The 19,823-nt window shown below is 42.0% G+C and overlaps 1 protein-coding gene across 1 annotated transcript in view; it reads right to left on the bottom strand.

Annotated features, from left to right (window-relative positions):
* The window catches only part of KIAA0586 (KIAA0586 ortholog), a 307,808-nt gene that overhangs the window by 241,046 nt on the left and 46,939 nt on the right, over nt 1-19,823 (bottom strand). Inside the window, exons 8-10 of the mRNA XM_053705342.1 lie at nt 17,563-17,730; nt 9,115-9,226; nt 313-445 (exon numbers count right to left, since the gene is read on the bottom strand). Coding sequence (XP_053561317.1) covers nt 313-445; nt 9,115-9,226; nt 17,563-17,730 — 413 coding nt within the window. The remainder of the gene's footprint in view (nt 1-312; nt 446-9,114; nt 9,227-17,562; nt 17,731-19,823) is intronic.

Consider the following 19,823-nt stretch of genomic DNA (forward strand, 5'->3'; position numbering starts at 1 on the left):
AGCAGCCAATGTTACTAATTACTGCCACCTTATTAGGAAAACCTGTATTATTTTGATGTATTTTATCACCTCTGTTGAGGCCATTTAAGGAAAAATATGTAGCAGGGATAGCCTTGTGAAGTCTGCAGTATGCACTTCCAATTCTCGGATTTGGAAACCCCACAATTTAAAAATATATGAAAAGGGGCAAAATAAATAATATAAAAGTATACTGCAATGTTTATTTGCAATGCTGCTCATAATTAAACATTTTATGCAATGTAATGCGATGAAGTTGTAAGCAACAGACTCCTGCTACCCAGGGGGTCTCACCTGCAGTAGCCCCTTCATTTCCTGCTTTAGCTGGCCCAGATCACGCAAGACATCATTTGCTTTCTGTACGGCAGCAGCAGCTGGGGGATTTGCACTCTGAGGAAGACTTCTGGAAAAAGTTACTTCAGTTGGGCTGACAAAAAAAGAGAAAATAAATTTGAAATACCAACAACACCTGGAAACAAAGGGTCTTGAACATTCTGGGTCTAGAGATTATTTCATGACAAAGTAATATAGAAAATTAACAAATAAGAAGTTAACACAATCAGGCTGTAAAAATAAATAGATTTATACAATCCCATAAATACGCACGGTGCAGGGTTTGCAAAATGCCCTCATTTTAGTTCTCTTCTGAATACGTAAATCAAGTGCAAGTAATCTATAGAAATAAATCTAAATCACGTGCATGGCCTTTATATTTGTCATTTGCACCTAGCTGCCCACACAATGTGACATGTAAAACAGGAACAACTGTACTATAGAGATGGTATTTCATGGCCTTCTCATTACGGTACATGTTCCAGCTGGAACGCAGGCAAAAGGCAATTTAAGTCCATTCTATAAACAGCGCGCAGCCCAGACAAATGCTACAATCTGTTAGAAATGCAAACATTTTTCCTCTATTTGTGATTCTGGATGGAGGCCAAATGCTCAAATATCTCACTGGCTCACTCATGTGGAATACATAGTAATATTCTGGTTGTCATGGATACTAGACTTGCATAATTAATTGGAATTTACTGCAATACAATGTTATATTTCTTGCTTATTTGTTTTTTTGACTGGTGGATAAAATCAATCTTAATTTTTTTTAGACAACATTTGTGTTTTTATCTCTGGTAAGAGAAGGTTTGTGTTCACTACTCACAGTTAAAGAGATATGAAAACCAAATATTTTATTTTGTGATTCAGAAAGAGCGTAAAGTTTTTAAAAAGTTTCCGATTTACTTCTATTATAAAATTAGCTTCATTCTCATGATATCCTTTAACATAGTAGATAAGATAGATAAGGTTGAAAAAAAGACTGAAGTCCATCAAGTTCAACCTATACAAATCTAAAATACTTACAAAAAGCTCCAGTTAAGCTTAAATAACCCCATTAAAATGTGACCCATTTAATACTAGCAATCATATCCATGAATTTTGTTTATATACAGAAATTTATCCAGACTATTTTTAAATGTATCTATGGTATTGGCATTCACTACCTCCTTTGGTAATGAGTTCCACAATTTTATTGCTCTTACAGTGAAAAAACGTTTTGTTTTTGTTAAAGAGATACCTAGCTTGGTGTATGGTAATCTACATGGCAGGAACTATTGCTACTACCATCTAGTACTCTTGCAAATGGATAACATTATTGCATAACTGCTGCCATATAGTGCTTCAGACATGCATGCTCCTGAGATTACGGCTCTACTTTTCAATAACAGATACCAAGAGAATGAAGAAAATTTGATAATAGAAGTAAATTAGAAAGTTGTTTAAACCTGAATTCGCTATCCGAAACATGAAAGAAAAAATGTGAGTTTCATATCCCTTTAATTTTCCTTAAAGGAAAATAATAATATATGCCAAATAACAAAATGTATGCTTACCTGATAAATTCTTTTCTTTCCTGGCATGGAGAGTCCACGAATCCATTCAATTACTAGTGGGAATTCAAGTCCTGGCCACCAGGAGGAGGCAAAGAACACCCCAGCAAAGCTTTAAAGGGACACTGAACCCAAATTTTTTCTTTCGTGATTCAGATAGAGCATGCAATTTTAAGCAACTTTCTAATTTACTCCTATTATCAAATTTTCTTCATTCTCTTGGTATCTTTATTTGAAATGCCGGAATGTAAGTTTAGATGCCGGCCCATTTTTGGTGAATAACCTGGGTTATTTTTGCCGATTGGTGGATAAATTCATCCACCAATAAAAAAGTGCTGTCCAGAGTACCGAACCAAAAGACGCTTGGATGCCTTCTTTTTCAAATAAAGATAGCAAGTGAACGAATAAAAATTGATAATAGGAGTAAATTAGAAACTTGCTTAAAAGTGCATGCTCTATCTGAATCACGAAAGAAAAAATTTGGGTTCAGTGTCCCTTTAAGTAGCAACGAAGGACCAGTGGCCGCCTTGCAGAGCCACAGAAGCCCCGATTGTAAAGGCTTCTGGAAGAAGAGACAGTCCTACAGAATGGAGCCGAAATCCTCTCAGGGAGCTGACTGTCCATAGGGTAACCGAAAGATACTCCTCAACTAAAAATAAAGAGGAGAGCACGAAACAGACGACCCTTCCAAAAAGAAGGAAGGAATGCACAAAGAAGGAATCCTTAGAAAAAGGAATCCTAATCCAGAATAACAAATCGCCTTATCCGTGAGGAAAAAGGATAAGGGAATCACACTGTAGAGCTAGAAGCACCTAGGTGCCACTATCTTTCCAAGACAATAAAATCACAGGATGTCTAGGCTCAAATTGAGTCTACTGCAAAACCTGAAGAACAAAAGCAAGACTCCAAAGGAGCAACAGGATTAACACCGTCCGGATTCTGACCAAGGACCAAACATCTGGAAAGTAGCCTATCTTTTATGAAAAAGAACAGAAAGGATAGAAAACTGACTGATGATGGCTCAGGTTTTAATAAAACTGCCACCACAGAAATAAAACTCCAAGCCTTCAGCTTGCTAGGCAGGGTAGTTATTCCTTAGGTCACTAGTCCCGTCGTGATCAGACACGCAACCTTCTGATCTTGAGTCAGCCTCGCTATTATTGCGCCACAAGGTCTGCCTCACCTCCAAGGACTAACCAGGTCTGCCCCTCTTAGCTTCCGATATCAGATGAGATTGAGCACAATCAGGGTGGAATGGCCAAAGGGCCTAGCAAAGAAACGTATCCGATATGCATTTGATATGGGGGATTGTGTATATTTTGGGAGCTTGTAAACATTTTAAAAGATTATATTTCATGTATTATTGTCTAATATTTGGGGAGAGAGCACCGTGCACAGTTACCTTTGTGCCTTTTTATATAGGTTAGGAGATGAGAGATGACGTAAGCAGTGGCGCTGTACAAGGGTGAGACAGAGTGACAAAATATTCAGGATACATTGAATAGGGTCATAGGGTTCATGTATCATAACCGCAAATGCACCACTGACTACAGCTATATGAGAGAGTGCAAATGTTTTTGTATTTTACACTTGGTACCTAGAATACGTACAATATTATCATCTTTATTACCATCAGAGTCACATACATACTTAAATATGCACATGAAATCGCAAGGTTAAAATTGGGTCTAAATTCCACAGTTTGACGTTTGACTCTGCATACTGATCGTGCACAACCTAATCATACATAGTTTTATCCTGAACAAAAACATAAATTATGCTTACCTAATAATTTCCTTTTCTTCTGATGGAATGAGTCCACAGCTGCATTCATTACTTTTGGGAAATAAGAACCTGGCCACCAGGGGGAGGCAAAGACACCCCAGCCAAAGGCTTAAATACTCCTCCCACTCCCCTCATCCCCCAGTCATTCTGCCGAGGAACAAGGTACAATAGAAGAAATATCAGGGTGAAAGGTGCCAGAAGAATAATAAGGACGCCCCACATAAAATTACGGGTGGGGAGATGTGGACCTTTTCCATCAGAAGAAAAGGAAATTATTGCATAATTTATGTTTTTCTTCTTAAATGGAAAAAGTCTACAGCTGCATAAATTACTTTTGGGAAAACAATACCCAAGCTATAGAGGACACTGAATGCCAAGACGGGAGGGTACAATAGGCAGCCCATACTGAGGGCACCAGGCCTGAACCTCTACCTAATAAAAAAAACCGCTTTGTCCGAAGCCGAGAACATTTTAAGAGGAAAAGCACCAATGACACTGACTCGCAGTTAATCCAGAAGCCAAACTAGAGACGGCAAACGGACTCGACTGAGCCAACACTCCTCCAGGAGACACCGTCGCCCAACAGACGGTCCTTCACTGCTCGCCCCCCACAAATGAAGGAGACACCAGCCGAAACCCCGCAAGGAGACAAGGCAAAGGAGAACCAAGGAAACCGAAAGGTCCCCTAATACAAAAAAGAACACCTCCAAGAGTGAGCCCAGCTCATAGAGACCCAAAGGGGACCAAACAGGGAAAGGAGGCCACACCTATACCAAGCAAATCCAGAGATAAGGCCGGGCACAGAGATAGAATAGAAGTCTCTCCAACATCCTGCAAGCACGGAATGCAATTGAAGAGGCAAAGTCCTCCCAGGGTCTGACCATAGAATACCAAAGCATTCGACCATGAAAAATTGTGTAATACACCCAGGTGAAAACCCCAAGTTTGAGAACACAGAGTCCATAACAGGACGACACAGAGGGTACTTGCGAGGAAGAAGAAGCAGTCAAGCAAGAAACAGACCGCAAAAGCAACCCCCAGACAGAGGGCACGCTCCAGGCAACCTAAGTCGCCAGACCTACACACAGGTCCCTAAAAAGGGGAACACAAAACCTCAATCAAGGCAACCCCCCCCCGAGAAGGAGAGTATACCCTCAGAACACGAAGGAAGAGTAAACCCTCTTCTGAAATCAATGGAGCAAGTTGAAAGGAAAATCTATACCCTATCAGACTGAGCTAACAGGATAGACTCAACAAGCACACATCCAGAGGAGACTGCGACCCGAACGCAGCGCCTTAGACCGCTCGGCCATCCTGACCTGACCGCTCGGCCATCCTGACCCATACCCAGCTGGACCAACCCAGTCTCAGGGATCCAAGACAGCGGAACAAAAGAATCCCGAAACAGGTACAGGAACAAGTGTAAGGATAGCACAGCGATCCCCACAGAGTACAAGTACAACTCGCCTCTGAAAACATACAAAAAGGCCATAGACCTAAGGATCTATCAAATTAAAGGCCCAAAGGCCCAACAAGTCTGACTTGGAGCCAGCGAGACCCCAGGGGGAACCAATCCCACCTTTCCGCCTCCCATCCAGGAGAAGCCCCAAGCAAGGACTTCATCTCCATAGGAAGGAGAATATCCCCTAAAGAAAAGAGACGATGCCGGAAGGGCAACAACTGTCCTCAAGGCCCAAAGGCTAATGGGAAGATAAATTCCCAACACAGATGTCCTAGAAAAGGACCCCCCCACAAGTAGCTTGCCAAGCAGAGGCACAGCCAACCCATTAGCCTGCAGAGCAGGGAATCCACGGGAACACTGGCAAGCTGACCAGGGGAAATGCAACCCTAAGGTGCACCAGAAATTGGACATCCAGCGACAGCAGCTGGGTATGAACCAACAACCCTTGAGGCGCAAGCCACACTGCTAACCACTAAAAGACATGTGCTATTCTGTGGCAAAGAGTAAAAAATACTCTGAAAACCTGGCCAACCATGACCAGGTCAGGTAAATGGAGCAAGGACATAGCCCAAGGTCCCACTACCGTGGAACACCCCGACCAGCCCTGAGATCCAAGATTCCAAAACCACCCAAGACTGGGCCAGGAAAAAGGCCAACCGAAGCTTCAGAAACCGGAAGTCTCGGGGAGAAAAACAGGTCCGGGCACCTAATAGTTCAGGCAAACCTTACCCTAGAACTAAACATCCCAACTGGCCAAAAAGCCAGACACAAGGGATATGGATGCATATCTAGAGAATCCGGATAGTGAGAAGAACTCGAAAGCCCCGACCAAAGGAAGGAACCAACGCTCCAAGGAGCAAGGCTAGAAGTCATATGAAGATAATTCTCAGAGCCTCAGGACAACCAAGGGATAAATTAAGGTAAAAAAAAAAATCCTACTAGCAGGACTAGTTTCCCTACCACCTCCGCACAAGCAGAGGATGCAAAGAAGAAAAAGGCACTAAGCCTACCCAGCTCCGGAAAACCCCAAGCTAAACAAAGTCCCCGCAGGTAACAACCATCACCCAGAAACACAGATCCCTAAAAGGAGATCCAACTCACCCGGAGACAATCGAAGAAGACCCAAAGGTCTCTTATAACTAACTCAGACACACAGTACACGTCAAAGAGTAAGAGCTGCATCTAGATACACTCTAAACAGCTTACGCGTACACCTGCAAGGTGTCAAGGGCTGCAACTGGTTTCAAACTGCAAACCTTCCGAATGCTAAACAGCTATCCTGTACAAGCTGTTGGATCAAGCCCAAAAGGACAAATCCAGAGGCCTGAAAATGAAGGCCAAACCACTCAACTGTGGTAAGGGGCGTTAAGCCCTCCAACCCTCCACCACATGGAGGAGGAAAAACTCTAGGTTCTGATGAAATCAGATGTCAGCTAGACATATTACTGAAGGCTATAAGGACTGAGGATTGCCTCCCTGATCACCTGGATCTGTCTATTAGTGTTGCTGGGCCACTGTGAGTCCCCAGCCTGTACCATTTAGCACACTGGGTGCTGCAACCCTTGTGAGTATTACTTCAATACAAGACCTGTTATCCACCAGCAATTTTGCAATATTGCACTAGGAGGAGTTTTCCTCTTTGTCATTTGCTTCACAGAACCTGTAACACTTCTTCCATTGTCTGGAGTTCCTGCCTGTTTTGTTATCCACACTTGGATCAGTGTTGCTGGGCCACTGTGAGTCCCCAGCCTGCACCAATCAGCACACTGGGTGCTGCAACCCTTGCGATTATTATTTTAATACAAGAATTGCCGGTTGCTCTCTATATTGCAATATTGCACTAGGAGGCGCCCTCTTGTTTTGTGATTTATTCACAGATTGGAAGGACTGAAACAATCCTTCCCGCCTCACGGACCCACAGGTCCACTCGAATGCTTAGTTAAACATGAAAAATAATGATAACCTGAGCACTCAGTGCTTCTACTGAACCAGCCGAGCAGAACAGCCACAAGACCGAATGAACCCGACAGGACCAGCCTGCACCTAGGGTCCTAACCGGCAAGCTGCATAAATTCTCCCTCATAGGGGGAAAACCAGAAAACAGACATTTTTAACATAGGACTATCATGTCCAAAACAAATTCCGAAGAAGTAATAAAGAGTATCAATCCCAGAAGGTTCCCGAAGGAAATAAAAACAGATAAAAGACATCCCATCGGATATAAATAAAATAAGGCAACCCGGAGGTTAACGCTCAAAAAGACACAGGCCTACCCGCAGGATCAGCCAAACGGAGCCCTATCTCACAAAACTGAGAAAGATCTCAAACAAATGAGATTACCTCATCCCCACATATCTAATTCGGTGCACCATTCGAATTAGCAGACTGAAAATCCCCGTATCTGGTAACGATAGGGTCATTCAATAACTGAAAAACATGTCTGAGCAATACGGGAAGGCGCACAATCCTGTAACGAAAGGCACAACAGCTACACCCGCGGGGACCTGTAGAGGCCCTCCCCAAGGTGGAAGGCCCAGGACAATAGGGCACGAGCACATTCTCAAATAAACGTCTGGACTCTGCAGACGAACAATCGCCAACATTATGTGGAAGTGAAAACGTGCTGCAACCTCCGGGGGGGCAACACACCACCCTGCATGGAGGAATCAGAAACTGGGTTACCTGCATGTGTAGAAGTATGAATTGGTAGGGAACTTGCCTCTCGGAGGACAGGACCCCCAGAGGCGGATGGCTCAGCAGTCCCCTTGATTCCCCGAGCCAGAGGAACCAGGCGCTCTGAAATGACATACGGAACAAAAACTGGTTGACATGTGTCAATGAGGCCAATCCGGATTTGTCACCGGACACAGAATCTGAAATCAGAATCCTCCGTAACTGAATCTGAAATTAGCACAGTCTCAGCATCAGAATCCTCCATAACTGGATAGAGGATATATAAATATGGACTAAAGTAGTAAAAACAAAAACGGCACCTTTGGCTGGGGCACTCATCACCTCCTATGACCAGACCCCTGCAGACTAAAAAATTTCCTTCGCCACATGGTCGGGAATGCGGAAATGGAAAACAGAACAAAACCACACCCAAACACAAGGTGAACAGTACGGTCCAAAAAAAGCATGCGCAACCAAAAGGCCGTGTCACTTTCAAAGGCCTCAACATTCCAAACCATGAGCCCATAAACATCACACATAAGCAGGTTGAATCAAATAACAAACATGATTATAAACCCACCTGTTCAATAACCCCCCTCAGGAGACTCCAAGATACTACAAGAGACTCACTGAGACCCTTATGATAAGTTAGACCCGCAAGGTGGTAGCCTCTCGGGAAACATTCACATTACAGGACATTGATGAATAAAGCAAAATTAAACAATTTTACCAGAATCTACGCCGTGGAACAGGAACACAGCCTTTCAAGTGTGACTGATAGTAGAATCGCCTCCGCCATGGACTTGAGAGAAGAAAGCAGGCAGCGGAGCAAAGTTTAACAACGCCGATTGCTTGAGGAGCTGTTAATCTGAGTCGGGATGGTTTCGCAGGAAAGACTCTTTCTGCATCTCCGGACTAACTTTCATCCAAGCCCTCACTGAGTGACTGACAGGACTACTTAAAACTCCTGTCCCATGCCGAAGAGTACTACCCTCCATAAGAGACAAAAAACAAAAATTCTGACACTTCTCTGCCAACCTCCTGGGATGAAAGGCAAATAATGACTGGGGGATGAGGGGAGTGGGAGGAGTATTTAAGCCTTTGGCTGGGACGTCTTTGCCTCCTCCTGGTGGCCAGGTTCTTATTTCCCAAAAGTAATGAATGTAGCTGTGGACTCTTTCCATTTAAGAAGAAAAACAAGTATACTATTGAATCAGTAGCTTTTAGCATAAATAGCACCTAGGTTATCGGAAGCGTACAAACGCAACTAATGTGCCGTCTCCTTACCTGTCATTATGGGGACGTCTGTGAGAATTCATTTGAGGGGCTTCTGAACTGCTGGATCTATAGAATGATGATCCTTCGTGCCCAAGGATTTGTTCCAAAAACTTCCCTTTTCCTGAAGTCAAAAATAAAACACATTAAGGAGAGAACTATTAAAAGGTTAGACTGAGGGATTATCATTTTAATGTTTGTTCTGCCTACTAAAAGGTGTTTTTGACAGACAGTACAGCTTTAAAAATTAATTTCTACTTAATCACAACTGGATAACATTTTAGAAACCATTAATAAACCCCATGAAAAATATCTGCACATTTTTTAAAATTAAAAGGGACATTAAAGAAATACTATTATTATATTATTTTTTCTTTTAGATCCATAATATATATTAAATCATTATTTGCCAATATACAGCATAGATAAATGAAACTAAACCGTATGGTGGTAATTAAGAGGCAGAGTGCCAGCAGTATTGTTACTAGTGCCATAGGTTTCACAAAATTAGTGTATATGTAAGCACACAACACATTCACCCAGCAAAGGCCGAGATCACATACCAGCTTAAAACTTGAATGTAAGTTTGTAAAAAGCACTGAGATAATGTGGCAGTCTGCAGAGGCTTAGGTATAATGTAATCACAGAGGTAATAGGTATATTAATATAACTGAGGTAAGGAGCAGTCTACAGAGGCTTAGATACAAGGTAATCAGAGGTAAAAAGTATATTAATATAACTGAGATAAGGGGCAGTCTGCAGAGGCTTAGATACAAGGTAATCAGAGGTAAAAAGTATATTAATATAACTGAGATAAGGAGCAGTCTGCAGAGGCTTAGATACAAGGTAATCACAGAGGTAAAAAGTATATTAATATAACTGAGATAAGGGGCAGTCTGCAGAGGCTTAGGTACAAGGTAATCAGAGGTAAAAAGTATATTCATATAACTGAGATAAGGAGCAGTCTGCAGAGGCTTAGATACAAGGTAATCACAGAGGTAATAAGTATATTAATATAACTGAGGTAAGGAGCAGTCTGCAGAGGCTTAGGTACAAGGTAATCACAGAGGTAAAAAGTATATTAATATAACTGAGGTAAGGAGCAGTCTGCAGAGGCTTAGGTACAAGGTAATCACAGAGGTAAAAAGTATATTAATATAACTGAGATAAAAGGCAGTCTGCAGAGGCTTAGATACAAGGTAATCAGAGGTAAAAAGTATATTATTATAACTGAAATAAGGAGCAGTCTGCAGAGGCTTAGGTACAAGGTAATCAGAGGTAAAAAGTATATTCATATAACTGAGATAAGGAGCAGTCTGCAGAGGCTTAGATACAAGGTAATCACAGAGGTAATAAGTATATTAATATAACTGAGGTAAGGAGCAGTCTGCAGAGGCTTAGGTACAAGGTAATCACAGAGGTAAAAAGTATATTAATATAACTGAGATAAAAGGCAGTCTGCTGAGGCTTAGATACAAGGTAATCAGAGGTAAAAAGTATATTATTATAACTGAAATAAGGAGAAGTCTGCAGAGGCTTAGGTACAAGGTAATCAGAGGTAAAAAACAGAATTTATGCTTACCTGATAAATTACTTTCTCCAACGGTGTGTCCGGTCCACGGCGTCTTCCTTACTTGTGGGAATATCTCTTCCCCAACAGGAAATGGCAAAGAGTCCCAGCAAAGCTGGCCATATAGTCCCTCCTAGGCTCCGCCCACCCCAGTCATTCGACCGACGGACAGGAGGAAAAAATAGGAGAAACCATAGGGTGTCGTGGTGACTGTAGTTAGAGAAAATAATTCATCGGACCTGATTAGAAAACCAGGGCGGGCCGTGGACCGGACACACCGTTGGAGAAAGTAATTTATCAGGTAAGCATAAATTCTGTTTTCTCCAACATTGGTGTGTCCGGTCCACGGCGTCATCCTTACTTGTGGGAACCAATACCAAAGCTTTAGGACACGGATGAAGGGAGGGAGCAAATCAGGTCACCTAAACGGAAGGCACCACGGTTTGCAAAACCTTTCTCCCAAAAATAGCCTCCGAAGAAGCAAAAGTATCAAATTTGTAAAATTTGGCAAAAGTGTGCAGTGAAGACCAAGTCGCTGCCTTACATAGCTGATCAACAGAAGCCTTGTTCTTGAAGGCCCATGTGGAAGCTACAGCCCTAGTGGAGTGAGCTGTGATTCTTTCAGGAGGCTGCCGTCCAGCAGTCTCATAAGCCAATCGGATGATGCTTTTAAGCCAAAAGGAAAGAGAGGTAGAAGTTGCTTTTTGACCTCTCCTTTTACCAGAATAGACGACAAACAGAGAAGAAGTTTGTCTGAACTCTTTTGTAGCTGCTAAGTAGAATTTTAGAGCACGGACTACATCTAAATTGTGTAGCAAACGTTCCTTCTTTGAAACTGGATTCGGACACAAAGAAGGTACAACTATCTCCTGATTAATATTTTTGTTGGAAACAACCTTTGGTAGAAAACCAGGCTTAGTACGCAGAACAACCTTATCTGAATGGAACACCAGATAGGGTGGAGTACACTGTAGAGCAGATAACTCAGAAACTCTTCTAGCAGAAGAAATAGCAACCAAAAACAAAACTTTCCAAGATAACAACTTAATATCTATGGAATGTAAAGGTTCAAACGGAACCCCTTGAAGAACTGAAAGAACTAGATTTAAACTCCAGGGAGAAGTCAAAGGTCTGTAAACAGGCTTGATCCTAACCAAAGCCTGAACAAATGCTTGAACATCTGGCACAACTGCCAGTCGTTTGTGTAGTAGGACAGATAAAGCAGAAATCTGTCCCTTTAGAGAACTCGCAGATAATCCTTTATCCAAACCTTCTTGTAGAAAGGAAAGAATCCTAGGAATCTTTATCTTATTCCATGGGAATCCCTTGGATTCACACCAGCAGATATATCTTTTCCATATTTTATGGTAAATCTTTCTAGTTACCGGTTTTCTGGCTTGAACCAGAGTATCTATCACGGAATCTGAAAACCCACGCTTTGATAGAATCAAGCGTTCAATCTCCAAGCCGTCAGCTGGAGGGAGACCAGATTTGGATGTTCGAATGGACCCTGAACAAGAAGGTCCTGTCTCAAAGGTAGCTTCCATGGTGGAACCGATGACATATTCACCAGGTCTGCATACCAAGTCCTGCGTGGCCACGCAGGAGCCATCAAGATCACCGAGGCCCTCTCCTGTTTGATCCTGGCTACCAGCCTGGGAATGAGAGGAAACAGTGGAAACACATAAGCTAGGTTGAAGGTCCAAGGCGCTACTAGTGCATCCACTAGAGTCGCCTTGGGATCCCTGGATCTGGACCCGTAGCAAGGAACCTTGAAGTTCTGACGAGACGCCATCAGATCCACATCTGGAATGCCCCATAGTTGCGTCAACTGGGCAAAGATCTCCGGGTGGAGTTCCCACTCCCCCAGATGGAATGTCTGACGACTCAAATAATCCGCTTCCCAGTTTTCCACACCTGGAATGTTGATCGCAGATAGGTGGCAGGAGTGATTCTCCGCCAATTGTATTATTTTGGTCACTTCTTTCATCGCCAGGGAACTCCTTGTTCCCCCCTGATGATTGAGATACTCAACAGTCGTCATGTTGTCTGATTGGAATCTTATGAATCTGGCCTTTGCTAGCTGAGGCCAAGCCCTGAGAGCATTGAATATCGCTCTTAGTTCCAGAATGTTTATCGGGAGAAGAGACTCTTCCCGAGACCACAGTCCCTGAGCTTTCAGGGATTCCCAGACCGCGCCCCAGCCCACTAGGCTGGCGTCGGTCGTGACGATGACCCACTCTGGACTGCGGAAGCTCATTCCCTGGGATAGGTGATCCTGGGTTAGCCACCAACGGAGTGAGTCTCTGGTCTTCTGATCTACTTGAATCACTGGAGACAAGTCTGTATAGTCCCCATTCCACTGTTTCAGCATGCACAGTTGTAATGGTCTTAGATGAATTCGCGCAAAAGGAACTATGTCCATTGCTGCAACCATCAATCCTACTACTTCCATGCACTGAGCTACGGAAGGACGAGGAATAGAATGAAGAACTTGACAAGCGTTTGGAAGTTTTGACTTTCTGACTTCTGTCAAGAAAATCCTCATTTCTAAGGAATCTATTATTGTTCCCAAGAAGGGAACTCTTGTCGACGGAGACAGGGAACTTTTTTCTATGTTCACCTTCCATCCGTGAGATCTGAGAAAGGCTAGAACGATGTCTGAGTGAGCCTTTGCCTTTGAAAGAGACGACGCTTGTACTAGAATGTCGTCCAAGTACGGTACTACTGCAATGCCCCTTGGTCTTAGAACCGCTAGAAGGGATCCGAGTACCTTTGTGAAAATCCTTGGAGCAGTGGCTAACCCGAATGGGAGGGCCACAAACTGGTAATGTTTGTCCAGAAAGGCGAACCTTAGGAACTGATGATGTTCTTTGTGGATAGGGATATGTAGATATGCATCCTTTAGATCCACGGTAGTCATAAATTGACCTTCCTGAATTGTGGGTAGAATCGTTCGAATGGTTTCCATCTTGAACGATGGTACTCTGAGAAATTTGTTTAGGATCTTTAAATCCAGGATTGGTCTGAAAGTTCCCTCTTTTTTGGGAACTACAAACAGATTTGAGTAAAATCCCATTCCTTGTTCCGCCGTTGGAACTGGGTGTATCACTCCCATCTTTAACAGGTCTTCTACACAATGTAAGAATGCCTGTCTCTTTATTTGGTTTGAGGATAAGTGAGACATGTGGAACCTTCCCCTTGGGGGTAGTTCCTTGAATTCCAGAAGATAACCCTGAGAAACTATTTCTAGCGTCCAGGGATCCTGAACATCTCTTGCCCAAGCCTGAGCAAAGAGAGAGAGTCTGCCCCCCACTAGATCCGGTCCCGGATCGGGGGCTACTCCTTCATGCTGTTTTGTTAGCAGCGGCAGGCTTCTTGGCCTGCTTACCCTTGTTCCAGCCTTGCATCGGTTTCCAGGCTGGTTTGGTTTGTGAGGTATTACCCTCTTGCTTAGAGGATGCAGAATTAGAGCCCGGTCCGTTCCTGAAATTACGAAAGGAACGAAAATTAGACTTATTCTTGGCTGTGAAAGGCCTATCTTGTGGGAGGGCGTGGCCCTTTCCCCCATTGATGTCTGAGATAATCTCTTTCAATTCTGGCCCAAAGAGAGTTTTACCCTTGAAGGGGATATTAAGCAATTTTGTCTTGGATGATACATCCGCTGACCAAGACTTTAGCCAAAGCACTCTGCGCGCCACAATTGCAAACCCTGAATTTTTCGCCGCTAATCTAGCTATTTGCAAAGCGGCATCTAAAATAAAAGAGTTAGCCAACTTAAGTGCGTGAACTCTGTCCATAACCTCCTCATATGGAGTCTCTCTACTGAGCGACTTTTCTAGTTCCTCGAACCAGAACCACGCTGCTGTAGTGACAGGAACAATGCACGAAATGGGTTGAAGAAGGTAACCTTGCTGTATAAAAATCTTTTTAAGCAAACCCTCCAATTTTTTATCCATAGGATCTTTGAAAGCACAATTATCCTCGATAGGAATAGTAGTGCGCTTGTTTAGAGTAGAAACTGCCCCCTCGACCTTAGGGACTGTCTGCCATAAGTCCTTGTTGGGGTCGACCATAGAAAATAATTTCTTAAATATAGGAGGGGGAACGAAAAGGTATGCCGGACTTCTCCCATTCCTTATTCACTATGTCCGCCACCCGCTTGGGTATAGGAAAAGCGTCTGGGTGCACCGGAACCTCTAGGAACTTGTCCATCTTGCATAATTTTTCTGGAATGACCAGGTTGTCACAATCATCCAGAGTAGATAGCACCTCCTTAAGCAGTGCGCGGAGATGTTCTAATTTAAATTTAAATGTCACAACATCAGGTTCAGCCTGTTGGGAAATTTTTCCTGAATCTGAAATTTCCCCATCTGACAAAACCTCCCTCATGGCCCCTTCAGATTGGTGTGAGGGTATGACAGAACAATTATCATCAGCGCCCTCCTGCTTTTCAGTGTTTAAAACAGAGCAATCGCGCTTTCTCTGATATGCAGGCATTTTGGATAAAATATTTGCTATGGAGTTATCCATTACAGCCGTCAATTGTTGCATGGTAATAAGCATTGGCGCGCTAGAAGTACTAGGGGCCTCCTGCGTGGGCAAAACTGGTGTAGACACAGAAAGAGATGATGTAGAACCATGTCTACTCCCTTCATCTGATGAATCATCTTGGGCAACTGTCCTTACTTGTTTTGGACGCTTTGGCACAATTATCACATAATTTAGAAGGGGGAGACACATTGACTTTCATACATATAGAACATAGCTTATCTGAAGGCACAGACATGTTAAACAGGCTTAAACTTGTCAGTAAAACACAAAAAACTTTTTAAAACAAAACCGTTACTGTCTCTTTAAATTTTAAACAGAGCACACTTTATTACTGAATATGTGAAAAAATATGAAGGAATTGTTCAAAATTTACCAAAATTTCACTACAGTGTCTTAAAGCATTAAAAGTATTGCACACCAATTTTCAGAGCTTTAACCCTTAAAATAACGAAATCGGAGCCGGTTACAGTTTTAACCCCTCTACAGTCCCAGCTACAGCCTTTGCTGCGACTCTACCAAGCCCAGAGGGGAATACGATACCAAATGACGCCTTCTAGGAACTTTTCCAACTATTTTCAGGTCCTCACACATGCATCTGCATGTCTTGCTCTCAAAAACAACTGCGCAGTAATGGCGCGAAAATGAGGCTCAGCCTACAACTGGGAAGGCCCTTCCTGACTGGAAAAGGTGTCTAACATAGTGCCTGACGTTAAAAAACGTTCCCCAAGTTTATAAATGTGAAAAACCAGCATAAACATGTATAAAATGCACAAATAAAGCAATCGATTTTGCCCATAAAAGTGTCTACCAGTTTTATAGCCCATATTAAGCCCTTTATTCTGCTTGAGACTAAGAAAATGGCTTACCGGTCCCCATGAGGGGAAATGACAGCCTTCCAGCATTACACAGTCTTGTTAGAAATATGGCTAGTCATACCTTAAGCAGAAAAGTCTGCTAACTGTTTCCCCCAACTGAAGTTACTTCATCTCAACAGTCCTATGTGGAAACAGCAAAGGATTTTAGTTACTGTCTGCTAAAATCATCTTCCTCTCACAAACAGAATTCTTCATCTCTTTCTGTTTCAGAGTAAATAGTACATACCAGCACTATTTTAAAATAACAAACTCTTGATAGTGGAATAAAAAACTACAACTAAACACCACATACTCTTAACCATCTCCGTGGAGATGTTGCCTGTGCAACGGCAAAGAGAATGACTGGGGTGGGCGGAGCCTATGAGGGACTATATGGCCAGCTTTGCTGGGACTCTTTGCCATTTCCTGTTGGGGAAGAGATATTCCCACAAGTAAGGAAGACGCCGTGGACCGGACACACCAATGTTGGAGAAAGTATATTCATATAACTGAGATAAGGAGCAGTCTGCAGAGGCTTAGGTACAAGGTAATTACAGAGGTAAAAAGTATATTCATATAACTGAGATAAGGAGCAGTCTGCATAGGCTTAGGTACAAGGTAATTACAGAGGTAAAAAGTATATTAATATAACTGAGATAAAAGGCAGTCTGCAGTGGCTTAGGTACAAGGTAATCACAGAGGTAAAAAGTATATTATTATAACTGAAATAAGGAGCAGTCTGCAGAGGCTTAGGTACAAGGTAATCAGAGGTAAAAAGTATATTCATATAACTGAGATAAGGAGCAGTCTGCAGAGGCTTAGGTACAAGGTAATTACAGAGGTAAAAAGTATATTAATATAACTGAGATAAAAGGCAGTCTGCAGAGGCTTAGGTACAAGGTAATCACAGAGGTAAAAAGTATATTAATATAACCGTGTTGGTTATGCAAAACTGGAGAATGGGTAATAAAGGGATTATCTATCTATTTAAACAATATCAAGTTGACTGTCCCTTTAAAATTCAGACAAAGTGCTTTTGCATTGTCTTTATTATGTATTTGACTATACAAAATATACTGTATTTAATGGTCCTTTAAGTTTAATACAATTGCTAATCACTTTATCTGACCTGTATATTTTATCAATTCACTGAATAAAACAGGCCACCTACAAAAATGTGAGCTATATCTGCCTTTCATATACAACTTACTCTTTATTTCAGACTGACAAAATAATTGTAAGACCTTTACAGAGAGGTTAAATTCAGCTGGTGATCCTCAGGTGAACATGGCCAGTTATTGGTAGCTACACAAGTATGCTGCCCCTGATTGGCTCAGCTACAGACCAATAGAGCTAACAAATATTATGTTTAACCTCTTTGTGAGGATTAACTACAAAGATATAGGCAAACAATAGTCATAAAATGCTCTAATCTAGAAAATAGATTTGTATTTCTTTCATATATTTGAGTACTTCACTTACCTAAATGTGCTGGATTTTTTAACTCTTCCAGATTTTCTTTTTCAGACACAATTTGCAGAGCCCTCTCATCTTTAGATATGGGTACTGGTGCAAACCTGCGTGGCGCTGGAGTCTCTAGAGGAGATTTGCCAGGGCGACGTGCAGCATCTTCCACGTGACTGACTTCAACTACACAACAAGAACGAAAAGAATCAGCTTTCAGTGATAGATATTCCCAGTGGCATTTAGAAGTGTAATAGTTCATTCACCACATTAAAGGAAACAGCAAAAGTGATAGTAAATCCTAAGGTTTGTGAAACGCTAGAATTTACCAGTAGAACAAATAAAGGACTTTCAGTCATGAAGTATAAAAAAACTTCATGCTGAAAGTTCCTTTGTCTGAAGAGTTTGCCGCACTGAGGCAGCCCACTGCAGAACGCTATTTTGCTGTGAGGTGACGTTTCCACCACTTAGCCAATAGTGTGCTAGCTATCCGGCATGGAGCCAGCTGGCTAGGCTAACAGGTGGAAACGTCACCTCACAGCAAAATAGCATTCTGCTGTGGGCTGTCTGAGGAGCTCAGTTCGGCGAACGCTTCAGACAAATAGGCTCCTTTAAATAAGGCAAATGGTGGGTTGAGTTTGGCTATTGAAAAATAATTACGGTAAAAAGGATGTTCATTTGTTTTTTTTTTTAAAATGTTAAAGGAATATTAAACCCAAAATTCTTCTTTTATAAATTAGATATAACACGTCATTTTAAAAAAACTTTCTAATTTACTTCAATTATCACATTGTCTTCATTCTCTTGGTAGCTTTTGTTGAAAAGTAGGGACATAAGCTCAGGAGTGTGCACGTGTCTGCAGTACTACAGTATAAGGCCTCAGATTTGCAAGAATGTAATCCATTTGCAAGAGCACTAGAGGGCAGCACTATTTCCTGTCATGTAGTACTAATGTTATACATGAGCAAGAGCACTAGATGGCAGCACTATTTCCTGTCATGTAGTACTAATGTTATACATTAGCAGGAGCACTAGATGGCAGCACTATTTCCTGTCATGTAGTACTAATGTTATACATTAGCAAGAGCACTAGATGCAGCACTATTTCCTGCCATGTAGTACTAATGTTATACATTAGCAAGAGCACTAGATGGCAGCACTATTTCCTGTCATGTAATACTAATGTTATACATTAGCAAGAGCACTAGATGGCAGAACTATTTCCTGTCATGTAGTACTAATGTTATACATTAGCAGGAGCACTAGATGGAAGCACTATTTCCTGTCATGTAGTACTAATGTTATACATCAGCAAGAGCACTAGATGGCAGCACTATTTCCTGTCATGTAGCACTAATGTTATACATTAGCAATAGCACTAGATGGCAGCACTATTTCCTGTCATGTAGTACTAATGTTATACATTAGCAAGAGCACTAGATGGTAGCACTATTTCCTCTCATGTAGTACTAATGTTATCCATTAGCAAGAGCACTAGATGGCAGCACTATTTCCTGTCATGTAGTACTAATGTTATACATCAGCAAGAGCACTAGATGGCAGCACTATTTCCTGTCATGTAGTACTAATGTTATACATCAGCAAGAGCACTAGAGGGCAGCACTATTTCCTGTCATATAGTACTAATGTTATACATCAGCAAGAGCACTAGATGGCAGCACTATTTCCTGTCATGTAGTGCTAATGTTATACATTAGCAAGAGCACTAGATGGCAGCACTATTTCCTGTCATGTAGTACTAATGTTATCCATTAGCAAGAGCACTAGATGGCAGCACTATTTCCTGTCATGTAGTACTAATGTTATCCATTAGCAAGAGCACTAGATGGCAGCACTATTTCCTGTCATGTAGTACTAATGTTATACATTAGCAGGAGCACTAGATGGCAGCACTATTCTCTGTCATGTAGTACTAATGTTATACATTAGCAAGAGCACTAGATGGCAGCACTATTTCCTGTCATGTAGTACTAATGTTATACATTAGCAAGAGCACTAGATGGCAGCACTATTTCCTGTCATGTAGTACTAATGTTATACATTAGCAAGAGCACTAGATGGCAGCACTATTCTCTGTCATGTAGTACTAATGTTATACATCAGCAAGAGCACTAGATGGCAGCACTATTTCCTGTCATGTAGCACTAATGTTATACATTAGCAATAGCACTAGATGGCAGCACTATTTCCTGTCATGTAGTACTAATGTTATACATTAGCAAGAGCACTAGAGGGCAGCACTATTTCCTGTCATGTAG

This window comes from Bombina bombina, chromosome 1 (genome assembly GCF_027579735.1).
Source record: "Bombina bombina isolate aBomBom1 chromosome 1, aBomBom1.pri, whole genome shotgun sequence".
Classification (NCBI taxonomy): Eukaryota; Metazoa; Chordata; class Amphibia; order Anura; family Bombinatoridae; genus Bombina; species Bombina bombina.